This window comes from Rosa chinensis, chromosome 1, assembly GCF_002994745.2.
Source record: "Rosa chinensis cultivar Old Blush chromosome 1, RchiOBHm-V2, whole genome shotgun sequence".
Classification (NCBI taxonomy): Eukaryota; Viridiplantae; Streptophyta; class Magnoliopsida; order Rosales; family Rosaceae; genus Rosa; species Rosa chinensis.
This window is the reverse complement of record NC_037088.1, coordinates 15,803,389-15,816,595: the sequence shown is the minus strand read 5'-3', so window position 1 is coordinate 15,816,595 and position 13,207 is coordinate 15,803,389. Positions and strand designations below refer to the sequence as shown.

The following is a 13,207-nucleotide window of genomic DNA, read 5'->3' as shown; positions in this document are numbered from 1 at the left end:
ATTTTGTTATCAGATTCCACATCTAATTGATACAAAACTCACATGCAAATTCATTTTCTCATCAGATTCCACATGTAATTGAAACAAAAGTCACCATTTTCTCATCAGATTCCACATGTAATTCAAACAGAACTCAACATTTTCCCATCAGATTCCACATGCAATTCAAACAAATCTCACCATTTTCTCATCCTATTCCACATGTAATTCAAACAAATTTCACACGTAAATTCATTTTCTCATCCGATTCTACATGAAATTCAAACAGATCTCGCATGCAAATTCATTTTCTCATGTAATTGAAATATCTGACGAGAACAGATTTTCGAACAAAACCCAAGGTATTCAAATCGAAATTATATCAAAGAAGGAGTAGGAGTTCACCGTCGTCTGTTTGCCGAGGACAGATTTTCGAAGATTTTTGGTAAAACCCTAGAATTTGGGGCTTACTCCCATGATCGGTCAAAGTTTGGATGCAAAGAAAGATCTATTTCGTCCAAAGGAAAATGACAAAGAGGTGTTGGGAGCTGAAATTCCCTATCTAAGTGCAATACCAGACATTACATTCTAAGTGAACTTGTTAGCTAGATTTAGCTCAGCGCCAATGCAGCATCACTAGAATGGTATCAAGAACATTTTCCGATACCTAAAAGGAACCTTTGACTTGGGAATGTTCTTTCCCTACAAAGAGACAAGAGGGACAGCAGATGGAACTGCAACCCCTAAAGAAAATGCTAATGGCGAAAGCGCCACTCACTACACCAAAATGCCAAATGACGTTTTGGTTGGTTTTGCAGATGCTGGGTACCTTTCTGACCCACATAAAGGTCGTTCACAAATTGGTTATGTATTTACCATTGGGAACACAGTGATATCTTGGAGATCAACCAAGCAAACCCTTGTGGCTACCTCCTCAAACCACTCAGAGATCATTGTCCTACATGTGGCAGTTCATGAGTGTATATGGTTAAGAGCTATCATTACACATATTCGAGAGACTAGTGGTTTGAGTTCTACCACTGAAGAGCCTACTTGCATTTATGAAGATAATGCAGCTAGCATCGAACAGATGAATCTAGGTTATATCAAGGGTGATAATACAAAACACATATCGCCAAAGTTTTTCTACAATTAGCAACAACAAGCTCTCCTCAAGATTCAAGTGAATCAAGTAAGGTCTGAGAAGAATGTGGCAGATTTGTTCACAAATCATTGCCTAAGACCACTTTTAAGAAATATGTGAAAAACATAGGAATGTGAAGACTTTCCAAACTCCCTTGATTAATGTAAGGATTAGGGGGAGGTGTAAATATCATGGGGAGTCTAACACACACATGTCATCCTCAAATGTAAAATGTGCGTTGTGCTCTTTTCCTTCGACCATGATGTATTTTTTGTCCCACAGGGTTGTTATTGTTACTTGGCAAGGTTTTTAGTGAGGCAACAATCCATGCACCATTTCGTCTTTGACTTTGCACAAGGGGGAGTGTTAAAGAAAAAGCACATTATGTCTCTTCGTCAAAGCAACTGACGAGAAGGGAATCAATTAATTACAATCACAGATTAATCAGCATTTAGTATCATTATTGTAATTGATGTTAATTGATGTTTCCATTGTAATTCTATCCCTATATAAAGAGACTATGAAATGAAATGAGTAAACCAATTCCAAATTACTTTTACAATTATTTAACAACTTGGCCGTTGATTTCGTGTTACAACTTGGCTTTTAATTAACAAATTGGGAGAAGGGACATGGCAGAATTGATGTGCTTTTAACCTCTCGTCCTCTCCTTAACTAAGGTCGAAGTATGATATTTTGATTTCATTGTTAAGAATTCCATTGTTTTGGGTACAAAATTTTCAATATAAAGGGGATTTTTTTTTTTATATGAAAAAAAAAAAAGACTATTAATCAGATTAACACGATTAAGATCGTTCAAGAGGGCATTCAGTGAACTTCGGAACATGATTAAACCATTCGGTTTAAATATCAGTATCAAAACTGAGGTTTGCTAATCTATGATCTACCTAATTGACTTGTCTACTTAGATGAAGTAAAGAAAAAAGAGGACAAGCTTGCAGCATGTCTTTGATATCTGCTACCAAGTTACTCAAGCTCGATAAGTCTTCAGATGAAGCCTTAATGGACTGAACCTTAACCAAACAATCACTTTCCAAAATCACTTTGTTCGACCCTAACTCCAGTAGGAAAAGTAGGCCTTGTTTAATAGCTAACAATTCAGCATGAAGAGGTGAAGTAACATAGGATTCCCTGTTAGAAAATGCAGCCAAGAATGCACCTTGATCATTACGTAGAACCTAAAATCTAACAAAAACCTAAAATCTCCTAGTAGAAAAATGAGTGAACAGAGTAATTGGTTTTTGCAACCTGAAAAAATAAATTATGCAAAATTAAAAATAAGCAAGCCCAGCGGCCCACAGCATCCACCAGCAGACACCAGCCTATAAAGCTCCAAACCACTTGGAAATTACTGAGGGCACCCAACAGTAGTCCAATGCATTACCAGACGACACCCACCTCGGTGCCGTAATTCGTTCTATTGCCAGATCAACAGCAAAACCGAGAAGCAAGCACAGTTGCAAGGCTGGAAATGGCAACAGCTATCAAATTGAAAATTTCGACGAGTAACCCCAGCGGAACGGCTAGGTCAAGAAAAAAAATTTACTAGAGAAAATATTGGGGAGCATCAAAACATTAATAATGCTCAGCTTTCGCTCTCACTTTCTAATTGATAGTATTTGTAATCTGAATTATAACTGAATTTTCGACCAGACAGATTGCATGGTTAAAACTATCTGAACAACTGAAAATTATCTAGAACGCAGAGATAAAATTAAAATGTACCCATTGTTGCAGATATCTGAACACATCACTAGTTGCTGCGTGATCATGAATTACATGAATTGACACGAGTTAATTGATGAGACAAAACGAACTAAAAAATCTCAGATATCATTGCTATCCTAATATTGTCAAATATATTAAGACTTTGTTGCTATTTAATGGTCGGATATGACGTGTTCAATCACATACTGCTGTCCTTGCATTTGCAAAGCCTTTTGAACGGGAGCCGCACAAAGAAACAGAATCCAGTACATCTTTCAGCTAACTGCATCTAAATCAACCTCCGGTTCCATCTCTCCATCAATCATCCCGGCATCCCCCTCGGCATCCACCTCAGCATCGTCTTCCAACTGCCCTGCCTCTTGACCACCATCAGTATCAGAACTTTGCTTCTGATGTTCATCTGCCATTGGACTGCTACCTTGGGACGTATTGCCAACCGTGGCGGTGTTATCAGTGTCCAATGGAGCCACAAAGGCCCCAACATCAGTTCTGAGTCCTTCACCATCTACCTCGGTTGCAGCTGTTGCCATCTTTAGCCACACCAAAGACAATGTTATTGAGAACAATGATGTAGGCACGCATTTAATGGGATAGATATAAAAGAGAAAGAAAAAAATACATGTATGATTATAGGGATTGTAAGTTTGTAATGATTATAATTGCAAAGAAATCAAGGTGCACAATATTTAAGTATCTAGAGGCATTCTCATTTCAGTATCTGCTTATGTAAACTAGTCATAGAAGTTTTAGAACCGAAAAATACTAGGTAGACAGTAAGCTTACAATCCAAATGTGAGAAACAATGATAAAACAGGCTTAAAAAAAGGTGCAAGTATACAGAGGATGACATTAACAAAAAGTATAAACAATATGGTAGGATATTGAACCATATATACAAGCCACACGAACATCCAATGAATTAAATTCAAACAAAGAAAAATAAATCAAACATAATCGATTAAGATGAATGACAAAACCTGCTTTGTTATCGTGCCATTGGATGTCACGTGAAGGCAGTAAAACAATTTTTTTTCTTCTACTATTTGCCATTTAACAAAATATGATAAAAAAGAATATGCTGAAAATGCTACACTGCCAATTATACCTGATTTTCTTCTACTTGATGCGCAGCACCCTTTGTATCTTCCTTTCTAGCGCGTTTGGACCTGTCATTTGGTTTAGGAGTGTATTTAGCACGTTCTTCAGGAGGCAGAAGTTCTAGAGGTACCACTCCTTCAATACCATATTCAGTAAACTGCAATTCAATCAATATGAATGGCATGACACTTCATAAATAAATTAATCTAGGAAAAAAAAAGATAGTTGCAATGTTAATCATACTTTAGAAAATCCTTCCAAGTCTTGTCTAGCTGAAAATCGAAGACCTTTCCAGCAGTAAACCTGCATAAAATAAAACAAATACAATTAAATAGAGCAAAAGCTGCAAAACAATTTTGAGGAGTAAAGCTAGTCTCATCATCCGACAATCCAATAACTTTAAAATATTAAAAAGCACATAAACACATGGTGGAACTTTTGAACAGAGCAAATTAGTCAATAGCCGTTATATATTAGCAATATCACCATCTTATATCAAGCAAACTATTGATGATACTAATGCTGATACAGGAATTTGGCACTAGCTCACAGCTTGAAGTACCATCTAGGTCATGATACTTTTGCCCAATTCATTACCCATGGTGCTATTGAGCTATTTTGTGCACTTCGTATGCAGATAATTTTTCTTTTTCCTTCCTAATTGACAAAGAAAACCATGTACCATAACAGTAGCATGCACATCTGCTAGAGGTGAGGAGGTAGATATTTGTGTTTTATAGTTTGATTCTAGGCATTACTTGGGACATAGGTTGAGTTTTGAGGGAGCTCTTCCTTAGGCCTTCTTAAAATTGGACCACTGGGCTCTAGTTTGGTTTTCTTTGAGCTTTCAAGTTCTCAGCTTATCTTAGGTCATTAGAGGAAGACTGGTTTCCTCTGTTGCCATTTTCATTTTTCTCCTAATATAAATATGTTCCCTATAGAAATATATTGCCAGCCTAAACAGCTTCAATACAAAATTTAATGCACAGTGACACTGCAGAAAGGAAAATGTTGGTAGCTATATGAAACAACTTTAGAGGGTAGTGACAGTTAGAAAGCTAATACTGAGCCATAGTAGATCCTTCTGAGAACGAAAACTCACTCGGTTATTTTTGTGGTGATATTCAGCTTCTATTCCAGCTGCTGGATCCATCTGTGGTTCCAAGAAATGAACTTTAAGCAAATTGAAGAAAATGCAAATCCCGTACAATAAGATGGGATAATAACACACACCAAAAAGCAAAATATCATAGGTGGCCATTGAGATGTAACTCAGGAACTTACGTCCTCAGCCAAGGGTTTCCAATACTCAGTGATGGCAGGGGTCTGAAGACGTTGAGGATCAGTTAAAGCATTCTGCATGTCAAAAACACTTGAGAGTGAAAAATTATTGCAAGCAAATTAGTATTGCTACATCTTTATAATAAGAATTGACCTGACAATGACCTCTACTATTGTTTCCAAAATCGTTTTATGGTGGTTCAAATCTTCAATTGTCTTGAGTGCCAAAAATAACAGTATCAAATGTCATATTCTACATATCAACTCTCCACTCGTCTAGAGGATAAGAGCCCTAAAAATTGGTTCAGTAAAATGCTCTTAACTTTTCAGTTAACAATCACCAAGAGAATGGTATATATATTTTTGTGATTAACCTCTCTCACTCTACTTATGAGAATATATTCAATATTAATCATATATAATCAGCTTGTTCTTGTGGCTTGTGAGTTGCGATAGTTTTCAGCTTACAGAACTAGTAGTATAATTCAAGACAATCTTCACTAGTTGAAGAAGGCTTTCTCATTTAAGCTATACAGTTATACAATATTCACATCTTATGCAGTAAGCTTGACTGAACTTCATACCGGATTCTGATCTGCCCACTTCCACAACTGGGAGAGTTCTTTATTTCCCAATCTCCACCTCGGCTTTCTGGGGAATTAGAATGAAAAAATAATAATAAATTTCTAGTCAAATCCAGATGGGTATAGCAAACTCAGTAAGTATTCGCTCACAAGTCAGAACGGACTTAAGGTCATCGAAAGGCTGACTATGTAATCATACATTTTAGTTTGTAGGCATGCTGATGTGAGCAAAAAGCCATGGAGCAGAAATTAACTGCATACATATTACTGAATTCAGGACATTAAGAAACTCCTAGTTGACTTGTAATCACCGCTACATGCAATGGTAATGATTTATAGCAAATTCATTTCCACTCATTCTAAAAAGCTTAGTCAAGCATTTAAATTTTAAATGCAGCATTCACAGTTATAACTTCTTAAAGTTGCAAAAAAAAAAAAAAAAAAAATCAGGAAAAGAACATAGTAGAAAAAAAAAACATGGATTGATTTGTCCTACAATTCCAACCATTTTAATATAAAAAATTGGTAGGTTTAGCACACATGTTTAGCATATTAGACAAAAGCAAAGGATGTTTCTCATATTATAAAAATCAATATGCTTACTTAAACTGAACACGAGCTACAAACTGAACGAAAGAGGCTAATCCTACAAAGACATACCCAACCAACATATTCACAACAGCCCAAATGACATAACTAAAGCAGAAATGTATAATATGCAAGAAAACATATGATGAACTTTTCTAACCTAAAAATAAAATTATTCCTCTTTAAACAGAATAAATTATAGAGCACAACAGACTTGAACAAACTAGCTACTACAATTGCATACCGCTTTTTGGCTCCATCTTGAACCGTTTTCTTCTCTATTGGCTGCTTCTCAAATGGCGGGCAACCATCACGTTTCCACCATACCTAAGCATAGATTAAATGCAATTTATGTCAAACACTATAGCAGTTCTGAAATTTTTTGGAAAGGGCTGCAGATGGGGAGGGAAAGTGCACTCACCCAATTCTTTTCACGTTCTAATATATGCTCAATTTTATTAAGAAAACTTTCCCCCTTTGGTGGAGTCATTTTAAGCAGTTTCTTCACATGCTGCTCATAAGAATTTATTTCTTCTTTCTGAAATTGACAGGAACCATTGTTTAGCCATCTATTTAATACAGTACATACTAATATCAGTATCCAGTCACAACTGTATTTATCAAACCACATTCAAATTTAACTAAAGCCTCTTAACAAAATAGGCGCAAAATCAACAAAATCAACAAGACACAACTACAGCACTAACCATGCTTTCAGAAGGCAAATCTTTTTCACTTTTTCCTGGGGCCTACATCCAAAAGAGGTGGTCAGAATATCTATCAATTTGCAGTCAAATTGAAGGTTGAGAAAGGACATTAGAACTGGTCAAAAATGGGAACTACAAGATTATCTCTTTGATTAATTACCTTCAGATAATCGAACAATATGAGGCACTGCACAAGAATGTGTCGTCGGAAACTCGGATCCTTTAACTGAACCCACAAACATAAAAATAAAAACAGAGAAAATAAAATATTAATCATTATAATGGTCCACCATCCAAAACCAAAAAAAGCAGAGAAAAAGAAAGAAAGACACATAGAACATACTCATCCAAACTCTGCCCCATATTTTCCATTACTGTGTAATATCATGATCACAACCATACATATACTAAACCATTCCTATATCGGATATTATTTAGTCATCAAATTGCATCAAACAAATAGACAGTTCTTCATGGGAATGTTAACCCTTAGCTATATCTTCCATTTGTTCATGCTTCTCATAATCGTCAGCTTTTATCAAAACCATCGACTTGTTCATTCTTATCCAAATTGGATGAGTATAAGATCTCTGAATCTGATTTCTTTTTTTTCTTTTTTTTGTAGAGATTGATCTTCAAAGGGAGAATTTAGAAAATTAATGGTCCTCATAATAAAACTACAACAATAGGTACGCAAATAATGGAGAGTTTGGATGGGTGTGTCCAAATGAATCTGGACAACAGTATCCTCCAAAAAATGTCAACTAAAATTCCACCATTACCAACCTCCAAACCCATCAGCTTACTACTTGTAAGATACTTTATGCTGAAATTTGCTGACTCCTCCAAATTATTGGCATCTCCCTCTTCATCACTTAATGGTTGAGCTTCAAAGGTATTTAGGACAACCTAAATAAGAAATTTAAGAAGAGCATATCTAATATGAAAAATGTAATACAGAAATTAATAGATAAAGTGAAACTTCTTTATAAAAGCAAGACAAACTGTTATACCATAAATATTTGGTTTTTTTTTTTTTTCTTTAGAAGGAAACACAAGATAAATGAAAAGAAAACTTATCAAGAGATATCTGCTATACCATTAAACTGGATGTAAATTTCTGCCACTTTGTAGGAGCAACAGTTAAGGAAGGAGGGTTACAAAAGTGTTCCTGAAAATCCAAACAGACAAGTATCTCAACAAATTAAATTGAGAACCTTCAAGCATTCTATCTAAAGCCAACTGAAACTCCACACTGAGATTTTGAAGTTCTGGTTACAAGCATTCCAAAGAGCAATCATATTGCTTGATGGTAGCTTATTACAGAGCTCTGAGATACTTAATGCTACGCCTCAAATCCAACTGCAAGACATTTGGATCTTTAGGTAGTGGTAAGATTAGCCCACAGTTGACATCCAATCAGTGGAAATACAAATAGTTCTTTCTGTTACTCCTGCTAGCTACAAAATTTCAATGAATTTTGGTCCAAATTCACTCAACATTCAGTTATTAGAAGTCCACTACTAGAAGAAGCTTTTTGTCTCATTTCAAGCAATATGAAAAATTGCAAACATCGTCAATCGAAAATGTCATTTGAACATTTTAATGTGGCTCAACATTAACACTGATAGCAATATGTTTTGATGAAGTTCTTTTCTTATTATCATATATCTGCACCTCCACTTATTTTTATTTATGTTCAAAGTTTAATTTTGTAAAAAATGACAAAAATATGACTAGGAGATGAAAGAAATCATTTAATTTAGACATTAGATTATTGTCGCAAAGAATGCTATGCAGTGGCATAACTTGCCTGTAAGCTCCAGAAGGTCTTGTAGAAGTTGAAATCAATGGATATTCCTGAAAATTGTGTAGCAGATCTCAGTACGTGCTAAGAGATCAAATATTGATGTGCACGGTTTAGCTAGATATACAGACATTATAATGAAAGTATCATATGCAATTGTTCAGTGAGGACATACCATCAGGGGCATCTTTCTCATACTTCGTTTCATTAGATGTGTTAAAAACTCCTTTGATATTCACAGCTGCAAGCATTACCCATCCAACAAAAGCAATTAAGTACAAGAGAAGATCAGGGTTGAGAACAGTTCATAGACGTGAAGAAAAGGGTTGATGACAAACAAGTACCTGAGCGCTCAGACAATGGGAAAAAGTGTGCTAGAAACATTAGAATTCGTCCACAAAAAACCACGTCATTTGCCTTCAAGTGAAAATCCAAAAATGAGTATCAATCAAAGCTACCATCTTAAATTTCAACTATCTATATGAAGAAGAAATTCATAACAGTCATACAATCATCACTATTGGATATCTTTAGATGATTGACACAAATGCCAGATTCCCAGTGGAGATGCAAAATATATATAAACTATATAGGGAGAGTCGAAACACAAAGGATCTTCTTCTTTAGAGTTAGTCACAGCCTACTATTAACTAAGAAGCAATGTGGAGAAAGACAAAAGTAAAGAACCTTCCTACCAAACAACATAAGAGAATGCATCATCCTCAAACTACTACAGGAGGAAGCCACATTTTGGATGTCTTTGGGTTCCAGTTTCTGGAGGTTTCATAGATCTGTATTTTTCTGATCCTACAGAGATACAAAAGCTGCTTCTGCATTACATTTTATAATGATTCTGTTGTAAAGACAAAGCAGTTTGATAATTTTTTAGGTTCTAATTCTCAAGTATGGAGGACTCCTTTTCCACTGATTGAACCGGCTTGTTTTCATTAATTATCATTTTTGGTGGAAGTTGCATATTTTTCTTTTTGAAGAGATTCATAATCTGTAACAGTACAGATAAACCTGAGAATAATTTTTTAAACATTACAAACTCAGCTTTGAAAGTGACTTAGTAAATGGCATGCATGAACAATTTCTGGTATTTATGATATAACAAAGATAAATCACACAACAGAGAAAAATATAATGACTATAGCAACCCATAATCACTAGTATGATCAGTAGCCACCTTTGATAGACGACGAAGAAGTTGATTGCATGTTCTCAACATCACAAGTTTTCCTCTGGCAAAAAGCTCTTGCTGCATATAGTGATCCATAAAATTAAAGTGGAGAATGAAAAGTCTTATAATCTAAAAGTGATTCCATATAACTAAAGAAAAAGAAAAACTGGGAAGAAACATCTCATGACAAGTATGAAAGCACGAACCTTTCCTAATATATCCTGCTTACTCTCTATATAACCGAAAACGTCTTTGCAGTTTCTCATCGTAGACATCTCTGTCAAGTCTTCCAATAGCTGAAATATCATGCCACCTTCCACGTGCTCTTTCTCACAAAGATACAGCACAACATCTGGTAACACAATGACAAACAATATGAAGAGAGAGAGAGAGAGAGAGAGAGAGAGAGGCTACAGAATCATAAATCATCTTCATCCCTATGCATAGCCTACATACTTCACTCATATCAGCATAAAGTATTCAGGACTCATCAAGGCACAGAATTGCTCCAGCTGAAAATAACAATTCAACCTACCATTAAGTAAGACAAAGATACATCACGCTAGCCCCTTTCTTCGGTTTGTTGTAGGCCCCCAATCTTTTCCACCACAATCAAATTCCTAAAATCACACCTAGTATAGTATAATACCCCTTCTAAGATCCCACATAACCGTAAATCAAGCCTTTGAATTTTGTAATCAAAATAGCTCATCTACACATTTTGTTCTACATTGCAGGGTATATGGTACTCCAATTGGAAGTCAAAAGTCATTATGGATTTTTATCAAAATGAATAACAATCTACATGTCAAAAGACTATAAAATAAATTATTAACGGATAATTTTAAGATCTATATGAGTACACCAGAAGAAGCCCATAAGATTGAGCCAAACTGAAAGAACACACCACCATACTTAAAACACTGAATCACAAGTAACACCTCATCTTGTTACAGGTCAGAAAAGAAATTTAGTAGAAAGGTTCTGAATTAGAGAAATACAAAAGAGCAAGTTTCATTGATAAAGGAAGACATGAGCATTAGATACACAGAACTAGGTGCTTGACAAGACATGTACAGACCTAGAAGACGTGGAATATGTCCTCTTGTAGATTCTCCATCATCAATTGATTGACCATACTGCATTATCTGCTCCCCAGACTGCACTGCAGAAGACTGTACCAATCCAAGCAATAAAAATCTCAGGTTACTCACCATAAATATTTCGAAGGAAAACGAAGGCACTGGAGAAGAACAACTGTGCTGATGTTAAAGCGATTATAAAAATAAAAAATTTAAAAAAATGATCTGATGGGGAATATATTTCATCTACATAAAACAAAAAATATGATTATTTAATCTCAAACACGATATCTTTGCTCTTATGAATTTTTTAAAAAAAATGATTATTTTAAAAGGTGTCACAAGATCTTCTATTCATACATTATCAAGTGATTCATCGAAAGCACAAGCTAGAAAAACATACCACTAGTTCCTGTAGCAATGTCCGGAGGATATTTTCCAACAGTTGATTCTCATCTTGCACTAACTTGGTCCCTTTCTGTCATACACAAGTCAATTGGCTTTGATAAGAATTAACTAAATCGCAGCACCCGAAAACATAAACATTCAATTTGACTCGTCGTGGATACTTACCACCATGATCATCATCATCATACAAGTCATCAAATATAATCAGGATATATGTACATGATCAATAAATTCACACATTTTAGGAGCCATACAGAACAAAGCCCTAAAATTACTACACAAAGGCTTCTTATTCGATTATTCGGGTCCGGGAACTGTAATTAAGATCAATGCTGAAGATGAAAGGCGTAGATTGAGTACCTGAGGCTTTATAACTTGTTGAACCGTCTGTAATGCAAAGGTTTCAGGAGGGCCTGGTTGCAGTATCGCAGTTCTGAACACTTCCTGGGGGAGAAGAGAGACGCAAAGAGAAGCAGCAGAGCATATTAAGCATAATCTGATACAGAAGAAAGACCTAAAATTGGGATGAAGATAAGGCTGACTGACCATGTTGAAGAGCTCAACCAGAAGAAACGCACCGTCTTGGTGGTCGGAGATGGGTGTACCGGCGAGGGCACTCTGGAGGTTTAGGAGGGGCTCGAATGGAATGGGTTTCTTCTCCCCGGTTCTTAAGCAAAACCCAGACTTCTGTAATTACTTCATGAATTGCACTAAAATATAGGGGTATTCAATAAGGACTTTTAAAAATGAATAAAAGTACAGATGTATTCAAAATATCATTCATATTTATGAAATTAGAAAATTATGGATAATTATGGACTTTATAGTGTTAACTATACATACCAAACTCCAATAATTTTCCAGCCTCTAGACCAAAGATTTCAAAAAGTCTATCAAAGTTTCCTCTTCAAAAAAAAAAAAAAAAAAATCTATCAAAATTCTTCTCTCTACGCACAAAAAAGTTTGTCCTTCATCATCTCTCTTTCTTAATTTTTGTCTTTTCTCTAATCTTTTTTGATACCCAACATGTTCATTATAGTTGTTGAATGTGATTTTTGTTTTTTTTTTCAATTGTGATACTTCGAACCCTAATTGCAATAAAAATGATTTATGAAACCCTAAAACTCAAATATTGTGATCTAACCCTAAGACCTTGAACCATACTAAATTTTATTTTATTAATTAATTATTCTCATTAATTTGAATTTATATTATGGTTCAAAAAAGGTTGAACAATTGAATTTCAATTGATTGATTATAGATCAAGACATTGACCAATATTGCAACAATATATGTTAATCGGCGAAAACAAAATTAATGAGAATAATCAACCATAAACATCAAGTGATCTATATTGTATATTCATGTTGTTGGGAGATTAGGAATGAGAAAAAACTCGCTAGACAGACTAACAATCATTTATTTGAGTCAATTTCTATTAGAAAATATTGGAGCATTGAAGAGACAACAAATTATTATTTTGTTTTGTGTTTGTGCTACATTTGTTTTATTTTTTTTTGTTTTTTGTTTTTTGTTTTTTGTTTTTGTTTTTTTGTTTTTTTTTATTTTGTACATCCTAGGAAATCTATAGAAGTCA

The 13,207-nt window shown here is 35.0% G+C and overlaps 1 protein-coding gene across 1 annotated transcript; it reads right to left on the bottom strand.

The window, feature by feature from the left end:
- Nucleotides 1-2,823: 2,823 nt before the first annotated feature.
- On the bottom strand, nt 2,824-12,295 carry LOC112174532 (THO complex subunit 1). The gene is made up of 21 exons (XM_024312321.2): nt 12,157-12,295; nt 11,971-12,054; nt 11,606-11,680; nt 11,202-11,295; nt 10,327-10,472; nt 10,127-10,198; nt 9,282-9,354; nt 9,113-9,178; nt 8,944-8,990; nt 8,230-8,301; nt 7,917-8,039; nt 7,291-7,356; nt 7,131-7,172; nt 6,845-6,961; nt 6,668-6,750; nt 5,836-5,902; nt 5,255-5,326; nt 5,073-5,123; nt 4,214-4,273; nt 3,978-4,127; nt 2,824-3,402 (listed from the first exon to the last, which is right to left on the bottom strand). Exons 1-21 carry the CDS (start codon nt 12,157-12,159, stop codon nt 3,127-3,129), a joined length of 1,839 nt encoding a protein of 612 aa, XP_024168089.1. The 5' UTR covers nt 12,160-12,295; the 3' UTR covers nt 2,824-3,126.
- Nucleotides 12,296-13,207: the final 912 nt, after the last annotated feature.

Bases quoted from the DNA above. Each gene is read 5' to 3' on its own strand.
- LOC112174532 (XM_024312321.2), bottom strand. The intron at 9,355-10,126 runs GTGGCTACTGAT...TTTCACTTGAAG, and splicing joins TTCTTCGTCGTCTATCAAAG to GCAAATGACGTGGTTTTTTG. The intron at 7,173-7,290 runs GTAATTAATCAA...TTTTGGATGTAG, and splicing joins TATTGTTCGATTATCTGAAG to GCCCCAGGAAAAAGTGAAAA.